The 26699-nt window shown below is 33.7% G+C and overlaps 2 protein-coding genes across 2 annotated transcripts in view; both read right to left on the bottom strand.

Annotated features, from left to right (window-relative positions):
• LOC149946610 (lysozyme c-1-like) overlaps positions 1–10430 on the bottom strand; it is a 42391-nt gene extending 31961 nt beyond the window's left edge. Inside the window, exons 1-4 of the mRNA XM_090170831.1 lie at positions 10292–10430; positions 9397–9488; positions 9228–9291; positions 5083–5158 (exon numbers count right to left, since the gene is read on the bottom strand). Coding sequence (XP_090026957.1) covers positions 5083–5158; positions 9228–9291; positions 9397–9488; positions 10292–10430 — 371 coding nt within the window. The remainder of the gene's footprint in view (positions 1–5082; positions 5159–9227; positions 9292–9396; positions 9489–10291) is intronic.
• A 10245-nt stretch (positions 10431–20675) lies between these two features.
• On the bottom strand, positions 20676–22900 carry LOC149946609 (carboxypeptidase inhibitor SmCI-like). The gene is made up of 4 exons (XM_090170830.1): positions 22822–22900; positions 22540–22743; positions 20946–21140; positions 20676–20866 (listed from the first exon to the last, which is right to left on the bottom strand). The coding sequence occupies exons 1-4, from the start codon at positions 22898–22900 to the stop codon at positions 20676–20678; spliced, it is 669 nt and encodes a 222-aa protein (XP_090026956.1).
• Between the last annotated feature and the right edge of the window lie 3799 nt (positions 22901–26699).

The raw sequence follows: 26699 nt of genomic DNA, 5'->3' as shown, positions 1-26699 counted from the left end.
CGGTTATTTTTATCCTTTTTTCTACTTCTAGTTAATTGTAAAGATAATTTAATTCAGAAAATTCAAAACACAAATAAAATCCGATAAAATAACTTTAAATATAAAAAAATGATATACATTGTTTAATTGCTTTAGCTTACTTAGATAGAAAATATATTTTATGTGCAAGTAAGCTAAGAAATTAAGCGGGTCAGATAAATTATTGGAAAATGACGAAAAGAAGTTTATCTTTAAGTGATGCTTACCTTTTAATTTATACAATTGATAATTTTTATCAGATATTCCTCAAATAAGATTTGATTGAAGAAATAACTTAGTTACGCCAAGCCATCAATTATTTTTTTTTCGTTTTTTTCATTTTTTGAAATATGGAAAGATAGTTTTTGAGAGATAAACTTTTAAAAATAAATTTATCTTATAAAATAGCTATTATAACTGAAAAAAAAACGTTATTTTTATTCTTCCATTAGATTTTTTCACTTAGAAAAGACAATCTATTGAATAGCAAGTTTCAAAAATAATTAGTTCTGATAAATTATCTATAAATGCCAAACAAAAAGATATTTTCTTTTTCGTTTTTGCAATATCTTTTTCAAAAATGTATTGTAGTTTAGAAAATCCCTAAACGGGCCAACTAGGATAAATTCAATTGTCATAATAAACTTCACTTGCATGGTAAGTTACGTTAACATGAAGTAATACACTTGTTAGAATTTAAGTTCATCGCTTATTAGTCTACAATGCGGTTCTTTTTTTTTTCATAATTTAATTTACGACAGTAACGAGTCTTAACTATCATTCGACCAAATTCCCATACATAACACAATAAGAACAGCAAATTAGACGGTTTACAATAAGAATTCCACAACATATTTAAAAAATGATATAGGCGGCTATAATAGGTATTAACGATTCAATATGAAGATAATCATTAAAGACACAGTAATTAAAATGCCTTGTTATCCTTAATATTCAGAATTCGGAAGAAATATAAAGCATTTTCCAATTCAAAAGAAACATGAGCTAACTATTTTTTAAATAAACTTGGATATTTTATAGTAGGAATTCGGTTGATGGAAGGATACCGAAACGAGTCACGAAGGCGCTTAGGAAGCGAAATGAATGTACTAATTTCTACCATAAGTATAGAGCTGTATTAGGTAGTCTGTCATCAGTTACGAAAAAGGAAAATAATAAATCGTAATATGTTATTATGTTCCCTTACTCGTCATGCCAAAACGTAGATTCCCTTTATATATTTGGAAAGTTTTATAATCATTTTATGATGTAAGAAATAAAAATTGCCAATATTCCTACGCAATATTAATTGTTGCTATAGTGGTCGACATTATCCATCCATTATCTGAAGGAAATGTTATATAAGTTTAAAAATTTATACTCCGGGGTAATACCTAAAAGGATAATTTTCGGTCGGTTAATGATATATTTTAGAGAAAAATTAACCGAATATAAATTATTTATTTTATTTTAAAAAGTACTAATTTTTTTAGATTAGCAAAGCAATTTAGTTATTTTTCGTAATCAATTTACGGCAAATATTATTTTTCTAATATTTTTTTTCGAATAATTATATTTCAGGAAAAATTCTATTTTAAAACAAGACGTACGACGGTCAGAATACACACAATCCTTCTAATGTGTTAAGTTTGTTTGAGCTATTCACAGCAACCTGCAACGCCGGTGTCACAACCAATATATATCCACGGCCACACATAATTGTATTTACACTTATTTGTTACTTTTAGTCATACTTTGAAAGCATCGAAGATTCCTTCGAACAGTGTCTTTCTTATTTTTTACTTAGATCACACTTATTTGTTACTTGTGGTCATACGTTGCAAGCATCGCGTACTGTTCCGATAAGTGTCACACTTATTTTTTACTTCAGGTCATACGTTATAAGCATAGCGTATTTCTCCGATAAATGTCACACTAATTTGTTACTTCAGGTCATACGTTGTAAGCATCACGTACTGCTCCGATAAGTGTCACACTTATTTGTTCCTTTTGGTCATATTAGAACGTTCTCCGGTAAGTGTCACACTTATTCGTTACTTTTGGTCATAATAGAACGGCCTCCGGTAAGTGTCACACTTATTTGTTACTTCAGGTCATACGTTGCAAGCATCGCGTATTGCTAGGATAAGTGTCACACTTATTTGTTACTTCAGGTCATACGTTATAAGCATCGCGTATTACTCCGATAAGTGTAACACTTATTTGTTACTTTGGGCCATATTAGAAAGGCCTTGAAAAATGCAAGAGATAATTTCGCGTATAGTCTCTATAACCCGAGGGGCTGATCACTCCGCGTAATCGGTGTACAGAGCCGTATCTTTGACTGTACTAATGGGATTACGCGTAATCTTTGAAGTCCCTGCCTTTGGCAGTGCTAATCTTAACGTAATCCGGTGTACAGACTTTCTATGAGTGGTTAGCCCCTCGCTATAACCACGCGTATTTCCAATGTTGGAAGGTGAGGGGGTCCGTATACGCTGCCCAAAAAACCTTACTTTGGATTAAAATTAAGCAACGTAATTGCAATTCTATGTTCTATGGAAACCACAGCTATTCAAAAATATTACTTTCATGAAAATCGGACTTAAATTAAGGAACGTTATGTCGACATTCAGGCGGAAATATAAAACCACGAACATTGGGGTCCCGTAGATAACCCCGAAAACTATACTTAAATTTAATATTTACTGATATAACCGAAGTTGTAGTTCAACTGAATCTTAACCTATCCAATAATATTTTTTTAACGTTACTGGACTTAATTTTTAACAAAATATCAACCACACAAAGCCAAACTACCGAAAACGGTAAATCGGGCAAATGCCCAACTTCTTGGGCTTCGATTTCAAAAATTTAAGAAAGGCTATCAATGGCGAGATATGTACACTCGAACGAGATATTATTGACTCTTCTAGCCCTAACCGTTGAAGAGATATGCGCGATACGGCGGCATCGGTGGCATCGGCCACGGCTACACTGTACGTGAAACTAATACACACAAATCCTTAGGATTGTGTGTAAAAACGAACAATCTTTAGCAGTTAGCCGCTCTTTAAATTAATCGTACCAAAAAATATAAAAATATATTCTTTAAAAATATTTTTTTTTGCGAGAAAGTGGTGAATTGATAAGACGTATAAAGAATGTTTTTTATTCATTAAATGAAATAATCGCTGATTTTTAATTTTCAAATATCTTTGTTACGAAAGAACATTTGTGGTATAAAGAAACTTATTCTTCGACAGATTTATCTATACGAATAATAATAGTTATCGGTTAACCGTACTAAATTGTTTATCCGAATAAAATAACTGAAACAAATAAGGTGATAGTCTTCGGATAATTATTCATTATTCAAATCGCCGAGCACTATTTCATACTACCTAAGCCCAGAGTTTCAACAAAAACGATGAAAATTTTAGTATCGTACACTCTGTTAAATAAGTCTTCGGCCGTTAGCATTTTGGCACTTATTTGCGATTATCTCAAAAACTATGAATGATAGCAAGTTGAAACCAATTTTATTTTTAATATTTTACTAATATCTTTCATACCTATGTCTTGATTCACGTGTAGCATATCCATATCCGCCGGAAAGGCCAAATATCATTTTTGACAACTTTTTTTAATAATGATGTTACGCCCCTGAAACTTGCATATTTGGATTCAAAAGGGTCGATTCATATTTAGAAAGTGCCATTGTTATCCGGCTACGTCGAACGGCTGCTAAGATATGGCCTATCGAAAATTCGGGTCTCATTCGGAAAATTCTAAAATGCCTAATTAATCCTAATTATTAATCCGGAATATAACCACAACGTTCCAACAACTCGTTAAATCAATGCTTATTGTGTTACCCGCAATGAAACGACGAAAGTTATTTTTTCCTCAACAATTAGATATTATTTATCGGTCGCCTCGAGCTTGTTTCCACCAACGCGCGTAAGAGCGGGTCATAATGGTATTTTTCTTGTCTCGCTTAAAAACGTTTAGACGTTTGAATGTTGAGTGCTGTTTTTTGACGGGTTGTTGGAACGCTGTGGTTATATTCCGGATTAATAATTAGGATTAATTAGGCATTTTAAAATTTTCCGAATGAGACCCGAATTTTCGATAGGCCATATCTTAGCAGCCGTTCGACGTAGCCGGATAACAATGGCACTTTCTAAATATGAATCAACCCTTTTGAACCCAAAAATGCAGGTTTCAGGGGCGTAACATCATTATTAAAAAAAGTTGTCAAAAACGATATTTAGCGTTTCCGGCGGATATGGAAATGCTACACGTGAATCAAGACATAGGTATGAAAGATATTAGTAAAATATTAAAAATAAAATTGGTTTCAACTTGCTATTATTCATATTTTTTTAGATAATCGCAAATAAGTGCCAAAATCCCAACGGCCGAAGACTTATTTAACAGAGTGTACGTGTATGGCCATTTTTACCACTTTTACGTGACAACAGAGATAAGGAAAATTGGACTTTAGACCTAACGATAACTTGTGACCTAGGGAAAACTACCCCTCGATGGGCTTCTTCAAATAGTAAAGAACCTTTTCTATAAATATAAATATTTTTGAAAGGATCCACGGGGAGAATTATACAATTAAAATTTTAACGGAGGAAGCACTTGGATTTTTTTGTTTATATTAAAAACTGTCGTGAGCTTTCGAAACGCAGGTATTTGACAGTTTCTAATAAAAACGGAAAAATGCTCGCTGACTTCGTCTGTTAGTAATAAGGGCCCCTTTGTTTTTATTTCATAAAATTGAAAGTGGTCTTGCCCAACTTGTTAAAATGTTGCTCTTACGTCAGAAGACCCGGTTTCATTAGTATATTCTTCGCACGAGTGATTTGCACGCGCGCTTGAAAACCTATATTCCTCGCGACTGTAGCGCGCGCTCGTAGACTTGTAAAAGTAAGAGACTGTGACGTAAGAACCACATTAAAACCAGAAGGTCACGTTACTTTATAAAACGAACTATTCTAATCAGAAATTCACATATAGCCTCCTTAAATCACCCTGAAGCATACAACTCACCAAGCTTGAAAACCGTGCCTTTGAAAAATGAGACGGACACACTTGACGTCATCGCTAATGTCGTCGTCTCTCAGACCTGAAACGTGTAATTACATAAATTTTTCAGTCGACATAAAGCCACGTAGGGTCTGCTAAGCCGATACTTTGTGTTTTAAAATGTGTGTCTGACTAGAGCAGCTCCCGAAGGTGTTCGATAAAGCCGGGACTAGCGCCGCCGATCAAACGCCGCCGCCGCCGGTTATTTAGATAACGCCGAAATTCCGCCGCCGATAAATTAAATTTTGGTGGCGCCGCCGCCGCCGAAACATTTTTATTTCGCCGTCGAATTAATTTAAATTATTAAAGTATAATAATTGCGTTTTGAGATCTAAATTCGAACTACATAGATTTTTCTATTGGTAGTGCTACGATTTATAGGCTGTTGGGTGCACCATACTCGCGTTATAAGATAATTAATAATTTCCAAAAGATCTGGCACCACTGCACCTCGCGCACCAATGGTTTCTGCAGCAGACAGCTGGGATCGGAGAGAGAGAAAAGAAAACGGCTTTGGAGTTGCCTCGCCTCGTATTTTGTAATAAGTACAGAAACGTTATCAGCTGCATTCAGCAATAAATAATCTATTATATTTTGAAAATTCCTTTGATACAAAGATAAAATAATTTGTGATAATAGACTTAAACGCGCCTTCCCAATCGACCGCCATTACCTTACAGTCTACGGGGAGGGTGATGAAAAAACGGTTTTAGGGGGGGGGGATGAAATTTCTGCGGTAGAGGGCTGGCTCGTTGGTTGTCTGTACGATCATAGACAGTATATATCCCTAAGGGGACGAGAATACGCTCTGATTTTTAGACCCCCACCACAGTCGCTTTGCGGCCAGCTGCAAGAGTTCGTGTCGATGCTAGGGCCCCAACCGAATAAAGACGGCCGTACTTTAAAAACGGGAACTTTCAAGGTCGTTTGAAGCGCTTAGAAGCTTACGTGTTTCCCCCCCTCTTTCAATAACAGAGCGTCAGTGAGAGAAACAGCGACGTTAATGCAGTGGAAGGTAGGCGATTTCTCGTCCCCTTAGGGATATATACTGTCTATGGTACGATAATGGCGGCGTCCTGTAAACGTTTCTAAAAAGAGTGTGAAATGGTAGTAAATAAGTACAGTATTGTTATTACTAACGTAAATGTTTTAGTTTAATAGTATCATATGTAACATAGTTCCTCATAAGTGTGCCACTGTTTAACATCTCTGTTTTAAAAATTTAAATGAGACCTTGTTTCACAGCCACCAAAGAAAATACAGCACTAACTTCGCGAAAAACTGGTTTTAACTTCCTTCCCTCCCCACCAGAACTACTTTTGATGACGATAAAACCGTCATCGACTGGGAAGTGACGTCAATTACGCCATATCCTTGCAACAAGGTCTCATTGTGAAAAAGTTCTTTCTGGCACACTTATGATTGAATAAGGCTTGGGTATTAGCCTAGCTGATTAGCTGATTAAGTTACATATGATAGTATGTAACCAAAGTTACCTCTTTCTCGTTTTGGAAACAAGTGGTTCCTATTTTAATAAAATACATTTTATTAAACATGTATTTTTTTAAAATGTGTTTAACAGTTTAAGTTCTAGCGGTCTATTAAAAGAGTGGCGCTATTTCTGAGGGGGGGGGGCAATTTTTCCCCTTAGGCGCCGCCGTCGCCGATTCTTTTCAACGCCGCCGATTATTTTCTGCAAATCGGCGCGCCACGCCGCCGCTGAACTAATTATCGTTCCCGCCGCCGCCGTTGAAAATTGGTTCGGCGCTATGCTCTAGGCGTAATATTTCCAAAGGTGGTTTTTATACTTCCGCCACGGGAGTACCATTCCTAACCCCACGTATGACCCAGGTTGCGTGACCGGTATCTTCCCATTGCGCCGAATCCCATTCGACCGATTTTTTTTTTGAGATACACAAACATCGGTGTCGACCCGAGGCCTTAGACACCAGCACACACACAATAACTGATTAATCAGGGTGAGATATGTGTAACGGCCACGCCAACGGAGGGATACGTGGGGACAGGGGTGGGGACACCCGTGGCGGAAGTATCCCGACCACCCGTTGGGGTATTGGTAGTCGTCCTCACACGGCCTTCCACAAACTCTGCCTCCCGGACGCCTGGGATTACAGGAGTGAGCCACTACTCCCGGCCATTCGACCGAATTCCCATTAGACCGAATTCCGCCAATGTTTTTGATGAAATTAACCCAAAGGCGGGTTTTGTATTTTTCTAATCGACCGACGCAATATTCACAATTGAGCGACCGCAAAAAAAATAGTTTTTCTGTCTACTCCTTTTGATTTTTTATGGAAGCGTTTTAGTATTTTTTTAAGTCTGTTGGAAACGATTTTTTGGTCTTCTTTTAATTAAATCTTTTTTATTAATACTATAAAATTTGAAGTATTTTTTGTTAAAACGTAATACTTTTATAATACGCTCAGTTCGCAGTTTGTTGAAATGGCCAATTTTTATGCTAAATTTTTATGTCAAAAATAAATTGCTTAAAATTTGTATTTGTATCTAATAAAATTGAATAAAATAGCATAGTATAAAAACTGGGTGTCTATATAATAACAATTTTTAGTTTGAAGTGCGGGTTTTTCGGTCGAATGGGACAATCCCATTAGACCGAATCCTAAATCCGCCAAAGTGCGGCTTTTTCGGTCGATTGGGATTCGGCGCAATGGAACAGATCCCACACATCCGAATCTCTAATAACAAAAATATTTCAATAAACCTTCCTCTGGGAATAGCAAACTCAGTGGAATTTTCCATAAATCTATAATTTTTCAGCCACATAATTACACTTGTCTTCGTATAGCCTACCGTAACCTTCAGTAGCGGCGCTAAGGGTGGGCTGAAGTGGGCTTTAGCCCCCCTACATTTCTGAGAGGGGCCACATATATATTAAAAGGACCACATATTTTTAATTAAGAGGCCACATATTTTAATTTATGAATTTTCTTTATCTCTAGAAATTTGTTTTATTGCCAAGAAACGTTTTTCTGGTAAAAAATCTTTCAAAATCAATTCGTTTACTCAAAAGGGTAGTAGACCATACAGATTCGGGAGGAAGTTAGCGGAAATTGAAAGAAAGTTGAAAAGAAAGGGGCTCATGGGAATTTAGGGAAATATCCCAGGCATGCACTTGTCCCCTCCAGGTCAGATACAATGCCAGTAGGGGGTCCAGTAAACGCGACGAGAGCCGGAACAATAAAACGACCTTGCCCTGCTCTCGCTTCCTGGAAAAATTTCGGGTATTTTCGATTTCACCACTTTATGGTCAATCCAAGGTTCCCGCTAAGGGCCACAAAATAATTAGCCCACCTATGAAAATACCTTAGCGCCGCTACTGGTAACCTTCACCAAAGTGGTTGAATTCGGAGGTATTATTAATGTCAATTTGGCAGCAAAGATGGCGACTAAAGTTCAATTCTGAGGCGCGAAACTGAACAATGTGATTTAAAATCGAAAACATTTAACTTTTTTGTACGATTAAATTGCTCTAGGCCATCTTAATTAAGGGCTTTAAATGTCGCTAAGGTGGTGTCTTAGCTTCTTATTATGATATTCAGCCTGTTTCATTTCGCTTTTCCGAAAGTATTTATCTTTATTTACTGCTAATGTTACTCACTTTAAATATGTACCTAGCGCGAGCTCAAATAGTTACTATATATCATACGTAAAATACATATTTAAATGCTACAACGTTTTAAACGCCTAAATGTTTGAGGCTTCATGCGGTTAATGCTTTTCCAGTTTGGAGTTAAATATAGTTTCCATTGAAGACTGCCTCGAGCCTACGAATGTACATGTTTCATATTTATGCACTAGAAGAACGCTTTTATCGTAAATAGCAGAAAATTTGGCGTCTAACGTTGTCTACGGATCAGTTGTCAGGGAAAATTATCCGCTCGTTGTCACTATCGAATTCTGAGTACGAGACATTGTGTGAGAACACAATGTGTTTAAGGGAAATGTGTAGGTTTTACAAGACTGCTCATGGAAAAATTGAAACATTTTCATGAAAATATGCTCGTAAGACTTGAAATAAAGACACACTTTAATTATTGTAATTGTAAATGTTATTCTGAATATCTTACTAGCGCAGTTGACGTTACATTCGTTGTGTGGACCAGGTGGAGCGCACCAGTACCTGTCGTTTATCTGCAAATATGCAAATATAAAATATTCTCGTATTGAAATCAATATGTAAAACAGTAGTTGTGTAAATTCTTATTAGAGGTACGAATTTTAAAAATGTGGCCTTACTTGAAAAAGTCCGTGATCATTGCTGCCATCCCAATTCAAACTTCCTAGTGCGCTTGTATCGTAAGTGCTCTCAGAAAAGGCTAAGCATACCCCTTCCAAATTTAATAAACAATTAACTAGGTGAAACTGAGATATCGCTTTGATTTCTGATCATAGGCGAATCTAACTGCGCGACTTGAATTTGCATTGTCCAAGTAATTTATTGAATATAGGATTTGGAAATAGTTTTTTGTGTTTTTCTATAATATTTTGTAAAATTGTAAAATAACAAATTTTGGAATTCTACTTGGGAGCTTCAGCTAGTGGAAAACGTTTTGTATGGTGATTGGTAAGCAATTGAAACAATATCAATTCATTTTATTTATACCAAATAATTTTTAGTCTAATTTTGATATGGATATAATCATATAAAATTTTAGTAACGAAATAATAGGTTTTGTTGTAGTCATGAAATAATAACTTTTATTTTAAACGTGATATAACAATTTTGAAATAAATTAATAACTAAATTTCATCTAAATATTCAAATAATTCTATGGTTTTCCGAAGGTTTATCTTTTTTCAATCTAATTAAAAGAACACCAATTTATTTTCGTGCAGAATTAATCAAGAAAGTTTTACAAATATGAAAACACGAACTATTTTTAATGTTAAATCGGTATCTATTTTTAATGTTACATCGGGTGCTATTTCAGTGTTAAATAGGGTACTATTTTAGAGATAAATCGAGAACTATTTTAAAGTGAAATCAGGAACTATTTTAATGTTAAAAAGGGTACTTTAATATTAAATTGGGAACTATTTCAGTGTTAAATAGGGAACTACTTTAATATTAAATTGGGAACTATTTTAATATAAATCTGAGACTAATAAAACATGATGCAATCAAACTTACAATCTGCGATCTCCGCTCTTTTGAAATTGAATCTATTCAGAAGGTCTCGAGCCAATTCACATTTGTCATAAATTTTACCATTCACCGACAATCCTAGGATAAACAATAGCAATCCCGTTCCATAATGTAGTGTAATCATATTGGTGCGCTTTTAAATAATAACGAAGTTCAAAGGTGTCGTGCCCTTCGAACAACACTTGAAGGGACACCTCGGAGAGGCCTTATAAATAACGGGGTTGTCGATTACTCTACCTCTCTCAAATAATTAATGGCATTATTTTTTATATAATCGTGATGTGTTCTAGCCGCACAGTTTGGTGGGAGCATATACCCTTAGTACGATGTCGAAGAAATTGGCCAAAGTAGTGACATCCTTGAAATTGCCATATATATCGGTGAAAATTTGTCATTGTGTCATCCTGTCATTAGCACCTGTTTTTTTATGAGTTGTGTTTATGCATGGAAAGTGATAATTTTAACTACGTTTCCCTACCCTAGATTATAAGAAAGGTTTGAAATTGCCAAATCTATCCAATAGTTTTAATTAATATGTTTACTTAATAATGAGTTTTACACGAAACTGATCTTCCGTTTACTAACTCATCGTCTTGCTCATTACCTGTCAACGTTTCATTATTATTTCAATTAATTTTTACAAAACATTGCTCACGACACTTTTTGTGATGCTGATAATAGTAATAGTCATCGAAGGGACCACCTTATGCCCAAGTCAGACCACGACTTTTAATGTCATTATTCCAGCTAGCTGGATGAAATTGGGTTGGAGGGTGGAAGGTTAATAATAAATTATTATAATAATATTATTATTCTTATATCTTCGAAGTGACATAAATGAAATGTTGTATGCAATGAAATAGAGAAAAAACAAATGTACACTCTGTTAAATAAGTTTTAGCGTGTCGAGATTTTGACACTTAATGTAAAATTTCTCAAAACGCGTAAAATATATAAATATGGAACTGATTAAGACTATAATTAATTTTTGTCGCTCTGTCGAATGGAATCGGTCATTATCCCGAAATGTTAATATTTTGTCGGGAAATCGCAAATTTTATTATCGTCAACTTTTAAATTATTCGCCCTTAAACTTGCATTTTTGGCGGAGTCGGTTTTTATGTAAAAGATGTGTTTACCGTAGAAGTAGTTGAAAAAGCCCTAATTATTAACGATACAGTACAGATCTATACCATCAAAGTAAAATATTTATATATCAGTGTGATATATAGATAGAGCTCGGCGTTTGGATAAGAATTAATCACTTTATTTATTTTTATCCAAAACACACAATTATCCACAAATTATCCGAAAAACTCTATTATTTTTACATGTTAAATTGCTTTTTAGTCTGGATAATATCCACGAATTTACAGTTAATCGTAATTTTTATGGTTAATCGAAATTTTAGCGGTTAATTTATCCGTTTCGCCGAGTTCTATATATAGACCTCCCGATCTGATTCATCAGTTAACGAATTTATTAATATCTTCGAGAAAACCATATGCGAATTAGGTAATGCCGATAGCAAAAAACTTATTCTGGGAGATTGTAATATAAATCTTTTAAAAGATTATACCGACGCAAATAAACTTATTGATCTTACCACGTCTTTCAATTTAATTCAACAAATTAAATCTCCGACAAGAATTTCCTGTACCTTAGTCGATCACTGTTTTTCTAATTTATGCAATATAAACGTAATCGAAGACTGGGACGTAACAGATCATCTGGTTATAAACTTAAATAATCAGACCACAGTCCCAGTGAATCAAAAAAAATACAAACTAGAAGCTTTACGGCGAAAAACATCAATACATTTAACAACCATCTAAAAAATACCGACTGACACGACTTCTACTGCACAACTGATATAGATACAGCGTTTGTTACTTTCTTTTGTAAATTTCTACAATTATATAACGTATCGTTTCCTTTATTTAGTGTATTTGAAAAAAAAATCACGTTGTTTGTTTTCTGAAGAAATTAAAAAAGCAATTAAATTAAAAAATAAATATTATAAAATATTTCGGGGAAACCCTAATGCCGAAAATGAGATTAGATACAAAACACTTCGCAATAAATTAAACAATACGATAAGGAACGCGAGAATTAACTACTATAAAAAGCAATTTTTGAAATCGCCTAACTCTAAAACACTCTACAATCTCCCCGGAACAATTCAATGACTATTACTGTATAAATAAGCATTTAGACACTGAAATTAATTATACTACTAGTTGCAAGTATGTTAAAAGTAATCCAAACTTTATGTTTCTCCTGGACTTAAATGAATTTGAAATAACTTCAATTATAAAAACCTCTGCCCCAGGGTTCGATAATATTACACCGAAGCTTATTAAACAAATAGCCCATATTATTATAACCCCATTACTATACCTAATTCACTTGTCGTTTAAAAATGGACAATATCCGACCCTCCTAAAAATGCAGTAATCATACCTCTCGTTAAAAAAAGGAACAATAATGATCCATCGAACTACAGACCAATCTCGCCACTGTCCCTTTTTTCCAAACATTTTGATAAAAGTTTCTATGTTCGTCTAAATAGCTTTGTTAAAAATATAATTTAATATCTGACAAGCAATATGGATTTCGCGATAACTGTGGCGTAGATTTCGCTTTAGCCAAGGTACATAGCGAAATTGTTGAGGCTGTTGACTCTGCATGGTAAATATGTAATGGCAGTGTGTATCGATCTTAAAAAGGCCTTTGACTTTGTAAACCATGATTTACTCTTACACAAATTAAACCTGATGGGTATACGTGGTGGCGCTCTGAAATGGGTCAAAAGTTATCTTAGTAATAGAACAACACAAACCAAAATTAATTTGGATCTCTCATCTAAAAAAAGGGTTTCATGTGGGGTCCCACAAGGATCAATTCTCTCACCACTATTGTTTAACATCTTTTTAAACGATCTAGCGTATTTAGACCGATTGACCTTTTACGCAGATGACACCCTTTACCTAGACTCCTCTAATAATCTCGATATACTCTATGCAAAAACAAATAATAAAGTAGCAGTCTTTAATGACTGGTTTAAATCTAATCTCCTCGAAATCAACAAAGAGAAAACAGTTTATATGATTATAACTACTCGAAATAATCCTATTGGAAATAATATACACAATATTAATATGGATGGAGTTCACCTGATGCGAGTGTCAGAGGCAAAATATCTAAGTGTGTGGATAGACAAACACCTTACGTGGACCACTCACATAAACTACATTGTCAAAAAAATCTCGTTTAACATTTATCTTTTAAGAACAAATAGAGAACTATTTAATAATAGCATTGTTCGTCAACTCTATTTTTCATTCGTCTACACGCATATTTCCTTCTGTATTTTTATCTGGGCGAATACATCAATTACCAATATAAACAGATTAACGGTACTACAAAAAAGAGCAGTACGAATTATAGACAAAGCCCCATATCTGGCGCACACTGCACCTATCTATAAAAAACTAAATCTTTTGACGATCAGTGAAATATACTATTACAACATGATATTGTTTATTTACAAATCATTGAAGAACCCTATTTTTAATGTATTCCGCTATGGCTTCAGAATTCAAACGCTTCTAATTAACACACCATCTCGTACCCTTATAAAATTAAAGTCTATATTCTATAATGGAATAAATCTTTTTAACTCTTTGGGTGTAACTGAACTCCCCAACGAATATAAATTAAAAAAAAATTGCCCGAAATTTCATTGCAACGAAGCTTAACTGGTAGATATAACGTATAAACTAGTGTATCTCTAAGCGAAATATATATTATATATATTATAATCTTGGCCAGTAGCTTTTCTTTTACGAACCTTGGGCCAGTAGGGAACAGTACATTACTGTTTTTTCTTTGTATAACAGGTTACTTATGTAATTAATTAACATATACATATAATACTATAAAGATTAAAATGTAACTTTGTAAAAACTTCTATGTAGTTTTGTAAAATTTAATATCTAACTTTGTAAAAACTTTATATCTAACTTTGTAAAAACTTTATATCTAACTTTGTAAAAACTTTATATCTAACTTTGTAAAAACTTTATATCTAACTCTGTAAAAACTTTATATCTAACTTTGTAAAAACTTTATATCTAACTTTGTAAAAACTTTATATCTAACTTTGTAAAAACTTTATATCTAACTTTGTAAAAACTTTATATCTAACTTTGTAAAAACTTTATATCTAACTTTGTAAAAACTTTATATCTAACTTTGTAAAAACTTTATATCTAACTTTGTAAAAACTATATCTAACTTTGTAAAAACTTTATATCTAACTTTGTAAAAACTTAATATCTAACTTTGTAAAAACTTTATATCTAACTTTGTAAAAACTTTATATCTAACTTTGTAAAAACTTTATATCTACCTTTGTAAAAACTTTATATCTAACTTTGTAAAAACTTTATATCTAACTTTGTAAAAACTTTATATCTAACTTTGTAAAAACTTTATATGTAACTCTGTAAAAACGTCTTTGTAAAAACTCTATTTGTAAAAATTGTATGGGTTACTTGTAAAAAAAATATATATGTATTTATAAATAAAACCGGGTTGTGGCTTAAAAGTCAATCTTGACTTAGCCCGTCACTTTCCCATGTAAAAATATATATAAACTTCTAATAAATTTCAGCTTAACTTGAACCTGATTAACAGTTTGTTAGCATTTTTATAACTAATGCGTTTTATAAACAAAAACTCAACTGCATCCCAATCTATTTCCTCTAAAACCTCACTGTACTATTCTATCCAGTATCTGTCCCTTCTGTTGCGTAATTAAATGCATCCTTTTCTCAGCGTAGTTTAGCTTTTCCCTATAATTACTGAAATATTCGTTGTGAATACTAAATCAATGAAAATAATTAAAAAAATTCCCTAATTCATATAAAAGAGAGATAAGCTTTAAAAAAATTATAAATGAAAGATGACTCGTTCATATGGAGATTCCAAATAATCATAAAATACGTGTAATAAATGATTATCATTATTCGCCCGGTGAATTGAATAGTTAATTATATAATTGAAAAATTAGGTAGATGCGCAATGTCAAAATAATTGCATCCTAGGCATTTCAACAAAATTAATTCTCGTTGCGGCTTCAATATCAGCGTAAAAAACGTAGTCGGTCAAGTGTAACAAAATCTGCAATTAAAAATTATCATAAAAACTTAAAAAGTGTCCCACATTTGCATCGTCCATTGTAGAACCTCGCAATTAAAAGTCGGCTTGTTCAGGAAAAATGTTACACTAGAATTACCACTTCGTAATGAAAATTAACGCCGCTCATAATAATAAAACTTTCAGATTACTTCTTGCGGTAATACAGACTGACTACGTAATTTTAAAAGAAGTGAATTTAGAGGTCGGGGATGGTTAACTTTTATTCAATAGATAAAGCTTTCAAAATTATTCGTAAAATGTTTTGATCGAGTAATTTATATTTCTGTATTATCCGATTAATTTTTTCGATAAATTTGTAAAATTAATCGGAAAAAAGACGTTTTTTTCGATAAAAAGCTCAAATTTTACGAATAATACATGTTTTTTAACCATTTTCTGAAATATTATCCGGTAAATTTCTTTGTTTACATTTTTTTCCCAAAAAAAATCAATTTAATCATGGATAATGATTAACCGTTACCGACCTCTAGAAGTGATGTTGCACTTCATTATTAAAAAACGCCCTCCAATTTCGCACTTTACTGACTTTACACACATTTTGCTACCGAACTTTGGAGCCCCTTTAATTCAAATTTATTCAAATCATTCTGTCGTCGTGTATACCAACTTCATCCTATATTTCATTTTATTTTATACACTGTTTTTCGATAACAATCCTTAATTTTGCTTATGATTTTACCAATATTTTCCTTTAATTCGCTTGAAAATTTCCTATTTTTCTATACAATTTTCGAGCCTTTTTGCTGATCACCCTGCATTTATACAAAATCAAAAATTAAACTAAATCTAAAACTTTGTTCTGGCCAGGTGAGACTTGTAATAATCTAAACCAAAACTAAAACTTTCGTTTCTATCGAGACTTGTAATAAATTATTTGCACCGGCAGTTTAATCTAGACAAACTTTTTATTACACATATTAATTCATAGCTGATTGGTAATATCTTTGCACGGTTAAACAAAAGCGAAAAATACATTAAAAGCAAAATTAAGCAATGTTTGAAAAAAACTGGTTTAAGCCAAAAACCGGTTTTTTGGGTTTTTATAAAAAAAACAGTTTTTTTCCCCAACCATAGCGGTGGGTCATGCGCGATAGATAATCCGTCTTTAGTTTCCGTCAAGGCCAAATCTTTCATTTCTTCTGCAAGTTTGATTTTTAGAACCATGGCTCGCGTTGTAAACACTTCAAACAAAAATATCTATTCATAATGATCATGAATATTTTCTAATTTTATATTTGTAAATAATTTTATAAATAATTAAATAATTAGCAAAAGTCTAATGCGTATATGGTATTTAAACGAATGAAAAAATACTTTACTTACAAAGTAAAATATCTTATTTGGTTAAAAACAATTAAAAGTACTACATTAGTACAGCAACGACTAGTTTCGCCGTTTATTCAGGTCCGGTTTAAGCGACAATACAATATTTTCGGCTAGGTTTCTATCACGTGTAAAATCACAATTGTGCGTCATAAATACTATTGACCCACAGTTCTGCTAAAAAACTACCAGGACCATTATCTCCATTCAGACTGATGTTATTGAGCCATTTTTTTACAATTTGTAAGAACCCTCTTATATTTAATTGATATTCATTATTTAAAAAAGCAATTTTATAATTTGAGTGCAAAATTCAATGTTTTTAGATAATTTCATTAATCCTGGTCTTTAAATTTAGGCAGGGCCGTAGCTAGAGAAAATGGCGCCAGGGGCGAGCTGCAATTTTGGTGCCCCTATACACTATTGCAGGGGCGTAGGAACGTTCTAAAAGTTGGAGGGGGCAAAGAGAAACGAAAAGGGGTCTGGAGAATGGTTTTTAATTTTTAATGGAGTGTAGATTCTCCGAATGCATGTGTACTTTTTAGTACTATGTAAATTGGTAGGAAAATACGGAAATTTAAAAACATTTGAGATTCTATAAACTGTATATGCTTTTAAAATGATAATTTGAGCCTTGCGAAGATTTCAACTGACCAAAAAGTTGGAGGGGGCAATAACATTAGTTGCCCCTCCCAGCCAAATTATAGGGAGGGGCATTGCCCCCCCCTGCCCCTCCCGGTTTCTACGCCCCTGCACTATTGCGGGGACGGCTGAGGGAGGAGAGTGATCATGTAGTTTGTAAAGGAAACATCTCTTGTCGGCTAATTGAACAAGAAATTGAAACTGAAGAAGGAATTGACCTTTAATTTGTTTTGTATAGATTTTCCTGAAGAATTCAACAGCAATAACTGTAAAGAAAAGACTAAAATTCTAATTATACCCGCTAAGAATACGCAAAATAAGTAAATAGTGAAATAAAAACCATTGAAGCTCAGAGTTAAAATTAAAGGTTTGTTCACTGGACAGTTTTATCTATTCATTTCTATGCGTAAATGTTAATGTCTAAGCCTCTCACAGAGTTTGACCTAAATTTCGTTTTATTATTTTAACTTCGGCTGCGTTCAGTGAAGTTTCCATTCGGCAGGGTTTTTTCTATTCTGGTTCCAAGATAACGGTATGCACCGAAGATACCAAAATACATAGCAGATTCGCACGGTTTCCGTCGGGTATGTCTCCGGATCGGTTTATGTCTGAACACAGCCCTATAATCTATATACTATTAACATCTTGTTTTAATTATCTGGAAAAGTATAGCATGCCACTATCTGTGTTTCTGTCAACATTATTTGTATTAATTTATTTTAATTTCAGAAATTTGTAGCATAAGCTTTCTAAGTGGGGTGGCTGAGTGGTTAGAACTTTAGCCTCGCAGCAAGAGGAGCCGGGTTCGATCCCAGCTAGTGGCACTGGGTGAAAATCCGGAACCACTCCTTCTGCGTAGAGTTTGTAAGTTCTCTCCCCACTGGTTAAAGGGGTTTTCCACCGAGATCTTCGGTTTCCACTTCCCATAAAAACTTGCTGAGGTTAACGGTAATAGTTAGTGTAGGGAGATGTTGGCTCGCGGGGCATGAATGGCTTGGCACCACCCTCCTACGCATTGTAACCCGGCCACCTGTTACTTGATCACGCACAAGCAACATTGCTCATGTGGTCGAAGGTGGTGCCTTGGATATTAGCTCTATAAAAAAAAACTGCTATAATTCATGATTTAATGTTTGGAAAACTTTCTATGTATGTTCCTAAATATTTGGCTGTCCTTTATTGGGAAAGAAGTGAAGCTCCAATTTGGACTTGAAATACATGGAAACACTTCAAAATGCTACGGTAAGCAATAACCTTTGTTCTCACACTCAAAAATTGCTAAGGAGCAACAAACACAAGGAGAACGCAGCTAGCCTTTAAACACGCTACCGAAGGGTTGTGTACGAATTTCATTGGACGAGCGTCACGAGCCTTTACGCTGAATGTTTTACGGGCGGGGGGGAAGACAATTTCCGAATTTTCCCCTTCCGACGGCAGCAGGCGCTAAAGCGTCTAGCCAATAAAAAACGTACACAAGAAAATACACGACTTTTGACGGGTTGCGTTCTCCTTGTGTGGGGTGTTGTGTTTGTTGCTCCTAGGTGCCATAAATTAGCTCTCGGGATTCGTACCAGCTGTAAGCCAGTAAGTCGCTACGTGAGAGCAATAGGCAAGAAATTCTCAAAACCCCTACTAGAGAAAAATATTTTAACAACAATTATGTCAATAATAAACTAATAGTGAAAGTACGTGCAACAAAGGTTACAAATAATTACAAAATATATCAAACCTAATGTATACTCTAAGATTAAAAATTCTATATATTTTCAAAAGTGACCTGTTTAACTCTTGCTCTCAAGTAACTTGTGATCTCATTAAATTTTATAATTTTTCCAGATGTTTTTGACTTTCAGTTATTTAAAAAAATCTTGTGCAACTGAATTAACTCTGGGAATTTGAAATTACTTTTGGAAAGCAATTGACCAAACTGTGATAAACAGTGAGGGGCAACAACCTCTCATTACGGCTGCAATCAAAACTACTGTACCTGCACCTGATGAGAAAGCAGATGCAATTTTTAATTTTGTTGTTGGGTCAACCATAAATACGGTTTGTGGAAAGAAAAAAGGACAAGGAAGCTTACTTGTGATTCCTAACGTAGTAAGTTCGATATTAAAACAAAATCGGAGAGGTTTAAATTTTGATCAAATTAAAACGTTCCTCTTGTTTAAAGAAATTGACAAAGAAGTGGATGTATTTTATAGGAAAGATAAACCTTTAAAAAGTTAAAGTGAAAATGTGAAGCGCAAAATATTAGCATTAGAAATTATTAGTAATATTAAGAAATTTGAGAAGTTATGGAATGAAATTTTATATGAAAAAATTACATTTCTAAAGATGAAGGATATGAAAAAAATATTTTTTTAAAAATGGTTAGGGAGCTTCCTCAAGTTGAGAGTAATGGATTAAAAGTATCCTTGATCGATAAGCATTTTGGTGATAAAATGCATAAATCTAAGCCTGGGTCGAGAAAAAGCTTGGAAAATAAAATTCCAAAAGTAAACACAGAATTGAATGGGATAATATCAAATTATTACACTGACAAGTAAGATCGTATCGTGAAATCAATGTTTCATTATTTCCATTTTGCAGGCTTTCATCTCCTATTCTGGTGTATCATCCAAGTCACATTGACTTGGAACCAAAGTCACACCTGTAGGTAATACCGGTATTTTGGCTTTTACGTGTAGTTTTATATACTTTCAAAGTTACAAACTGCAAATAGTTAAAGCGTTGGAATTAAATATTAAATGAAATCTTGAAACTTCCCCTGGGCTAATTATTTCATCTCTAATGTTTTGGAAGAGCTGTGTTTCAAAATTTACATATACGATATAAGCCAGCGCTAAGAAACGTGTAGAAGGAACTTGTAGAAGTGTAGACGTAGCTTTGTTGTGCACAATCTAAACTCCTACAAGTTTTACCTACACGATCTCGAGGGGCTGTTCAACCTGTCTATTATTGAAACACTTATAATTATGCTCGCGAATGTTTAAGCCTTTTATTAGAATTTCAAAGAAATTAATTGTTATAATTAGTTCACTTTATTTTACGGAATTACATTTTTAGAAAAAATCTATACATGTATACGGAAAGCAGAGACCAAAATAAAAATCATCTCATTATTATCAAAAGAACAATTCATTATTATTACTATTTTAAAATGAATATTTTCATTTTATCTCTTATTATAGCAGATTTTCTGGCACTGTTCTTTGGAGAAGAAATTATTCGCCGTAGAGTAACCGTTACATCCGCCATAAATGAACTGCTCGCATTGGTAAGTTTTCAAATTATATCGGTACCTCTTGAAAAATGCCATGCACGTCAAATCACTCGTCTCTGCTTGAGGTATTTCGCAAATGTCACCTTTGACGAAATAAAGTATTAAATGCAAATAAACAAATTGCAAAGCAATTTACGGATTACAGGGGAAAGGCAGACATACCAGAGTTAGCCCTTTTACATTTTTCCCAGCACGTGTATCTGTTGTCGAATCTGTTGTCGTTGCCTCCCGTTCCTTTAAACTGAAACGGAAGACACTGTTTCTCCGTGGCGTCGTAATAGTAACTCTCGATGGACTCTGGCCCTTCTCCCTCGGAACGCTGAAGGAAACAGAAGTCGTGCCCGGATTGCAACGTTGCTACAACAATTTTAAGATCAGGTTATAAAAATAATAAAATATATAGTGCTTTTGATTTATGGTAATTAATTAAAGGGTAATTCAGGTAGGACATGGTCCTCAGATCCCATGAAAGGCGACCCGAAAAAATTATTATTATTTATTTATTAAATTAATTGAATAAATTTTTTCTGAAATTTAGTAAAGGAAGCGTAGAAATTATTTTTTTAGAATGACACCCTATTTTTCTAGCTTTGAGAATGAAAAACCGCCTCAAAATCCTTCAAAAATATAAATAGAGGGGCCCATGTACTTGACCTACTTTACCAAAATAGCCTGTAGCTATGAGTGGAGGGAAGGGAAGAAGTGGTCCCACCAACTGTTTTCCAGAGTTGGTAAACTTTGATTAAGTTGGCAAAATAGGGAAGCTTCTTCATCACCGAATCCGATGATAATTCCTCCCCTCCCAGTAAAACAACTCTTAACTCTAAGCCACTGCAACATTGCAGAGGCTCTTTTCAACGCAATACTGAGGGTTATTTAACCGCCTGTGGTTGTCTTTTGGTCAGTCCTAGTATAGCTGTCTACTAAAAATTATACACTAACTATTTTTAATTTATGCAAGTAGACCATTGAGAGTGGGCAAAATAATAATTACGGATCCCACGAGAACCGTTATTAGTGAAGACAACAATACAATTTCGGAGAACAAGGTACCAAGTTTCTCAAAACCTGGGATATAATATAAATTTAAATCTTCAGTGTGGAATTTAACTAAGCATTGGCTATTATACTTATCAGCCTTCAACTCGACAGTAGCGGCGCTAAGGTATTTTCATAGGTGGGCTAATTATTTTGTGGCCCTTAGCGGGAACCTTGGATTGACCATAAAGTGGTGAAATCGAAAATACCCGAAATTTTGCCAGGAAGCGAGAGCAGGGCAAGGTCGTTTTATTGTTCCGGCTCTCGTCGCGTTTACTGGACCCCCTACTGACATTGTATCTGACCTGGAGGGGACAAGTGCATGCCTGGGATATTTCCCTAAATTCCCATGAGCCCCTTTCTTTTCAACTTTCTCTCAATTTCCGCTACCTTCCTCCCGAATCTGTATGGTCTACTACCCTTTTGAGTAAAAGAATTGATTTTGAAAGATTTTTTACCAGAAAAACGTTTCTTGGCAATAAAACAAATTTCTAGAGATAAAGAAAATTCATAAATTAAAATATGTGGCCTCTTAATTAAAAATATGTGATCCTTTTAATATATATGTGGCCCCTCTCAGAAATGTAGGGGGGCTAAAGCCCACTTCAGCCCACCCTTACCGCCGCTACTGCAACTCGAATGACCCCGACTTTATAATTAAGAATCAGTGTTACATAGTCTCATGTAAAATTCTACTATTTTACGGATAAAATGTTACCTCCAGACGTATCACTTCCACAAGTATCGTAACATTCTTTGGAGGTTTCAAAATTGTTGACGTTTCCTCTGCACCCACCGTAAACAAACCTCTCGCAGGACGTAGAAGTTGCGTTGTAGAAGAACCTGCTTATTTTTGATTTGCAAGGACCAGTAACTGGTTGCAAGGCGCAAAAGGACAACTTTGATTTTCCACCGCAACTTGCTTAAATAATGAATTGAACAAACTTAATTTAAAATGTACCAGATTACTATGGAATACAGATATAAAAATAAAAGCTACCATCTACGCAAGCACTCGTTGCACTGGTCACACTCAGCGCCGAAACTAGCAACACAACCAACGACGATAGAGAAGTCATGTTGCTTACGTTAATATCTCCGTTGATATAAAGTTCAAACGAATTTTCGCTGGCTATTTATACCATATACCGTTGCCCGTAACTGCTGGTTTGTTCTCAATTTATTACGCTGAACGATATTAGGTTAATAGTTCGTTAAAATGAACATACAAGAATACATTAATAAACAAAATAAATCATTTTATTATTTGTTTGATGGTCATTGCCCTCCATATATTTAAAACAATATGAATCATTCTCTTAAGGTCAATATTCGCGTCAGTTTATAAATATAGATAATCATCCACACCTTTTTATCGGTGATAAAGCTAAATTATTCCATTCGACTATGAATATTTATTAGATATAATCGGATGGCAACGTGCGAAGTGAATTTGACCTAATTAGGTGCTATTGACTGTTGGACTCACATTTCTGTCGCGCTAAATTTAAAATGTAAACAGGAAATTGAGGACGTTTCCAGTGATCAACATTATTTTAAGTTAATTTAACGTATTAAATGTCGTCATTAATTTCCACAATTCTTCCTCTCCTAGCAGTGTGGTAAAAAATTCATCCTATCTTCTTAAATCATCCTACAAGCCAGAGTGTTTCTTCTTTTCAAAGGGCGAAGATTTTGAGAGATTTTAAACTCATTTATTCGTTGTATTTTTGAACAAACCATGGAATACAGTGAAATAAAAATATATCATTGATTGTGTTAATAATTATTTTATACTAGTGCTATATTTTGAAAACCGCTGTATTCATTTCGGTCACCTTAGATAAATACCAAAACTAGAAAATACCAAACTAAATAGCCCCTTTATTGCTTTGGCTAGATGGAAAGAATATTTACACGAACAACTATGATTTCAATGATGGCGGTCAAGATTATACAAAAATGTGGCGGCCACATTTCGTCACGTTGTTCAAATATGTGCCGGTGCATTTTAAATCATTGTTATTATCCTATTCAAAAATACAACATTATTGTGCCCACGGTTATTGTTTAAAGCGTTTTAATTATCCGTAAGCCTTGGCTAGAACGTAAAATTCTAACCATAGAATAGGATGAAATTTATTTCATTTAATTAAAATTAAGTCTAATACATAATTGCAACGATACAACAAATCAAACTTCTACGAAGCAGTTATTTCTTATAAACATCTTTTTTACATTATATTTCCCAACTAACTGAAATACATTTATGAAATGAACTTGCTCTATAAAATATTAAAGAAATAATACTATAATTCTAACGCAGATGATAATGTATACCAATCGTAATGATCTATATTTAGAACTAATACTCAATGGGAATCTATAAATAACTGCTTCAAATCTAACAATCTAGAAATTAATAAAGAAAATACTGTGTATATGATCATCAAAACTAGAAACAAACCAATTGTTAATAATACAAATGATATTATCATTTAGATGGTTAGAATTTGAAAAAGGTAACTGAATTAAAATGCTTAGGATTGTGGATTGACGAATATTTAACTTGGAACACCCATATAATTCAAATAGCAAAAAAAATATCTTTTAGTATTTATCTACTAAGACTAAAACGAGGGTTTTTTAGTTCTAATGTATTATGACAATTGTATTTTGCTTTTTTATATAGTAATATTTCTTTTTGTATATTTATATGGGGAACACGTCTGTTCATAACATAAGTTGATTGGAAAAAATTAAAAAAAGCGGTTAGAATTTTAGACCAAGCTCCATACTTAGCACATACAGGCCAATCTTTAAAAAAATTAAATCTCTTAACAATTAAAGAAATATATATTCACAACATGTTAGTTTTTGTATATAAATCACTCCAAAATCCAATTTTTAAGGTCTTTAAATACAAAATTCCTTTGAAATATAACCTTCGAAATAAATTATGTTTCGATAATACTACTCCACGAACCAATATTAAATTAAATTAAATTTTTTACGAAGGATTTAGTAATTTTAACTCCATGGGCTTATCCGAACTCCCAATTTTGCATAAATTTAAATCAATGACTCGGGAATTCGTTTTAAAACAAAAAATGGTAACATTTAATATAAGTTAGTAATACTGTATGTAACTAGATGGTAATGATAAAAGTCCTAATATCCATGTTGTACTTACAATGTCATTGACTAAGCCGATTTTTCTCTCCTAACACTGAATTTAAAGTAACTAAATAAAACGTAATTATTATTTCTGACAGGGTTTCCTATCTAATAACTACCGTTCTAGTTTTTGTTAGGATTAAACATACCTGCATTAAAATATGCTTTGATTCTAAGGTGCTGTCTTTCTAGTTTAGAGGAGTGTGGCTCACGTGATTTTGCGCGCTTCCTACTGTTGTAGAAAAATCGGCGATTAGAGCAATTGCGCAACGCTTATCAATTTAATTCAACTATTATTGTCAAACTTTTGTAAAATAAAAAGCATTGTAAAAATTGTCAGACTTAAAATCCAATTCTAAACTTAAAACCTGTAAAATTAAAATTAATGCAAAATTTAGTAAGCTAAAATTAAAAGTAAAAATAATTGTAAAACTGTATAGAATTTAAGAAATATAAATGTATGACAAGTATTGTAATCCCTTTGAAAAAAGAAACTAAATAAAATAGTCAACGGCATTTTCAACACGTGGTGCAATATCCCGTGTATTGTGTGAAGGGAGCGAGAATTCTCCGAGGAAAGAGTGGAAAATTTGGGCATTCCTAACCTCGGGTCCGCTCGGGGTCTTCTCCCCGTAGCATTATAGAGCCTACGCGCTGTCCTTGGCCGAATTCTCGCACCCCCAATTTTGACCCCTCCTAAAGGGGGATAAACCCTTTGTATCTTAAAAGAGAGAAACATTTTTAAAAGAAGAAGCACATCTCCTCCAAATTTTGTAAGGAGCAACAACATTTCTTAGGGCTCATTGTAAATGAGCAACCAATACTAAAAATTAAGTTTAGTTAGCTATAGAAATATTGTGTTTCATTTATTCTAATTAGGTCTCGCTTATCGGTGTTTCAGTCCGCCGCAAGCTCTCCCCAAAAATTAGTCTCGGACCCGAACTTAAGCAAGCCGCTTAAGTTCAAACTTTGTGGGAACCCTCAAACTCAAACTCCCCCCAACAACTGTTGTGTAGCGTCCCTTAGTATCTAAAACATTCCACTTTGTTGTAATGTTGTATAAATACAAGTTGGCAAACCAAAATATACCTCTCCTCGGAAGAATTGTCCCTAGTGGTATTAATTTCTCGAGATAACCCTTAAAGATATATCTCCGCAATTTAGAGTTATTTGTTAAAAATGTTATCCCAGTTCTATCCCGCCCGGTATAGAATTTTAATTAAAATAATTGAGACGAAACGACCAATTTTAATTTATTCAGAATATCATAAGTTAAGTAGTTACAGCAGTGAGTTAGACGTAGTATAACAATGCACAATTGAATTAAACCCTTTATATAATATAATACAAAGCAAATTTTAATGAAATAAATATCTACAGAGGGTATTATAACGACCGTTCAATTTTTGGTTTATAATTTTAACGGAATCACGCCGATTTTAATTAAAGGATTTTGTTAAAAGAATATTCCCTAAGGCCGCGCGATAAATTTACGAGAATAATTTCCCGTCGTTGTTATATCGAAAATTTAGTTGATTCGGGATTGCCAGAACTTTAATGTTGTGGGCGAGTGATTAGAAAATAAAATGGCAACCAGAATTATGCAAAATTATAAATGTTAATTTTTATTCAGAACAGTTTATGGAACGTTCTAGATTTAACTTTCATCAATAACCCAACAATATATATCCCTCCTACGTA

The sequence above is a fragment of the Leiobunum rupestre genome, chromosome 4 (genome assembly GCF_980474605.1).
Source record: "Leiobunum rupestre chromosome 4, qqLeiRupe1.1.hap1, whole genome shotgun sequence".
Taxonomy (NCBI): domain Eukaryota; kingdom Metazoa; phylum Arthropoda; class Arachnida; order Opiliones; family Sclerosomatidae; genus Leiobunum; species Leiobunum rupestre.
The sequence above is the reverse complement of the archived record's forward strand: the minus strand, read 5'-3'. Positions and strand labels throughout refer to the sequence as shown.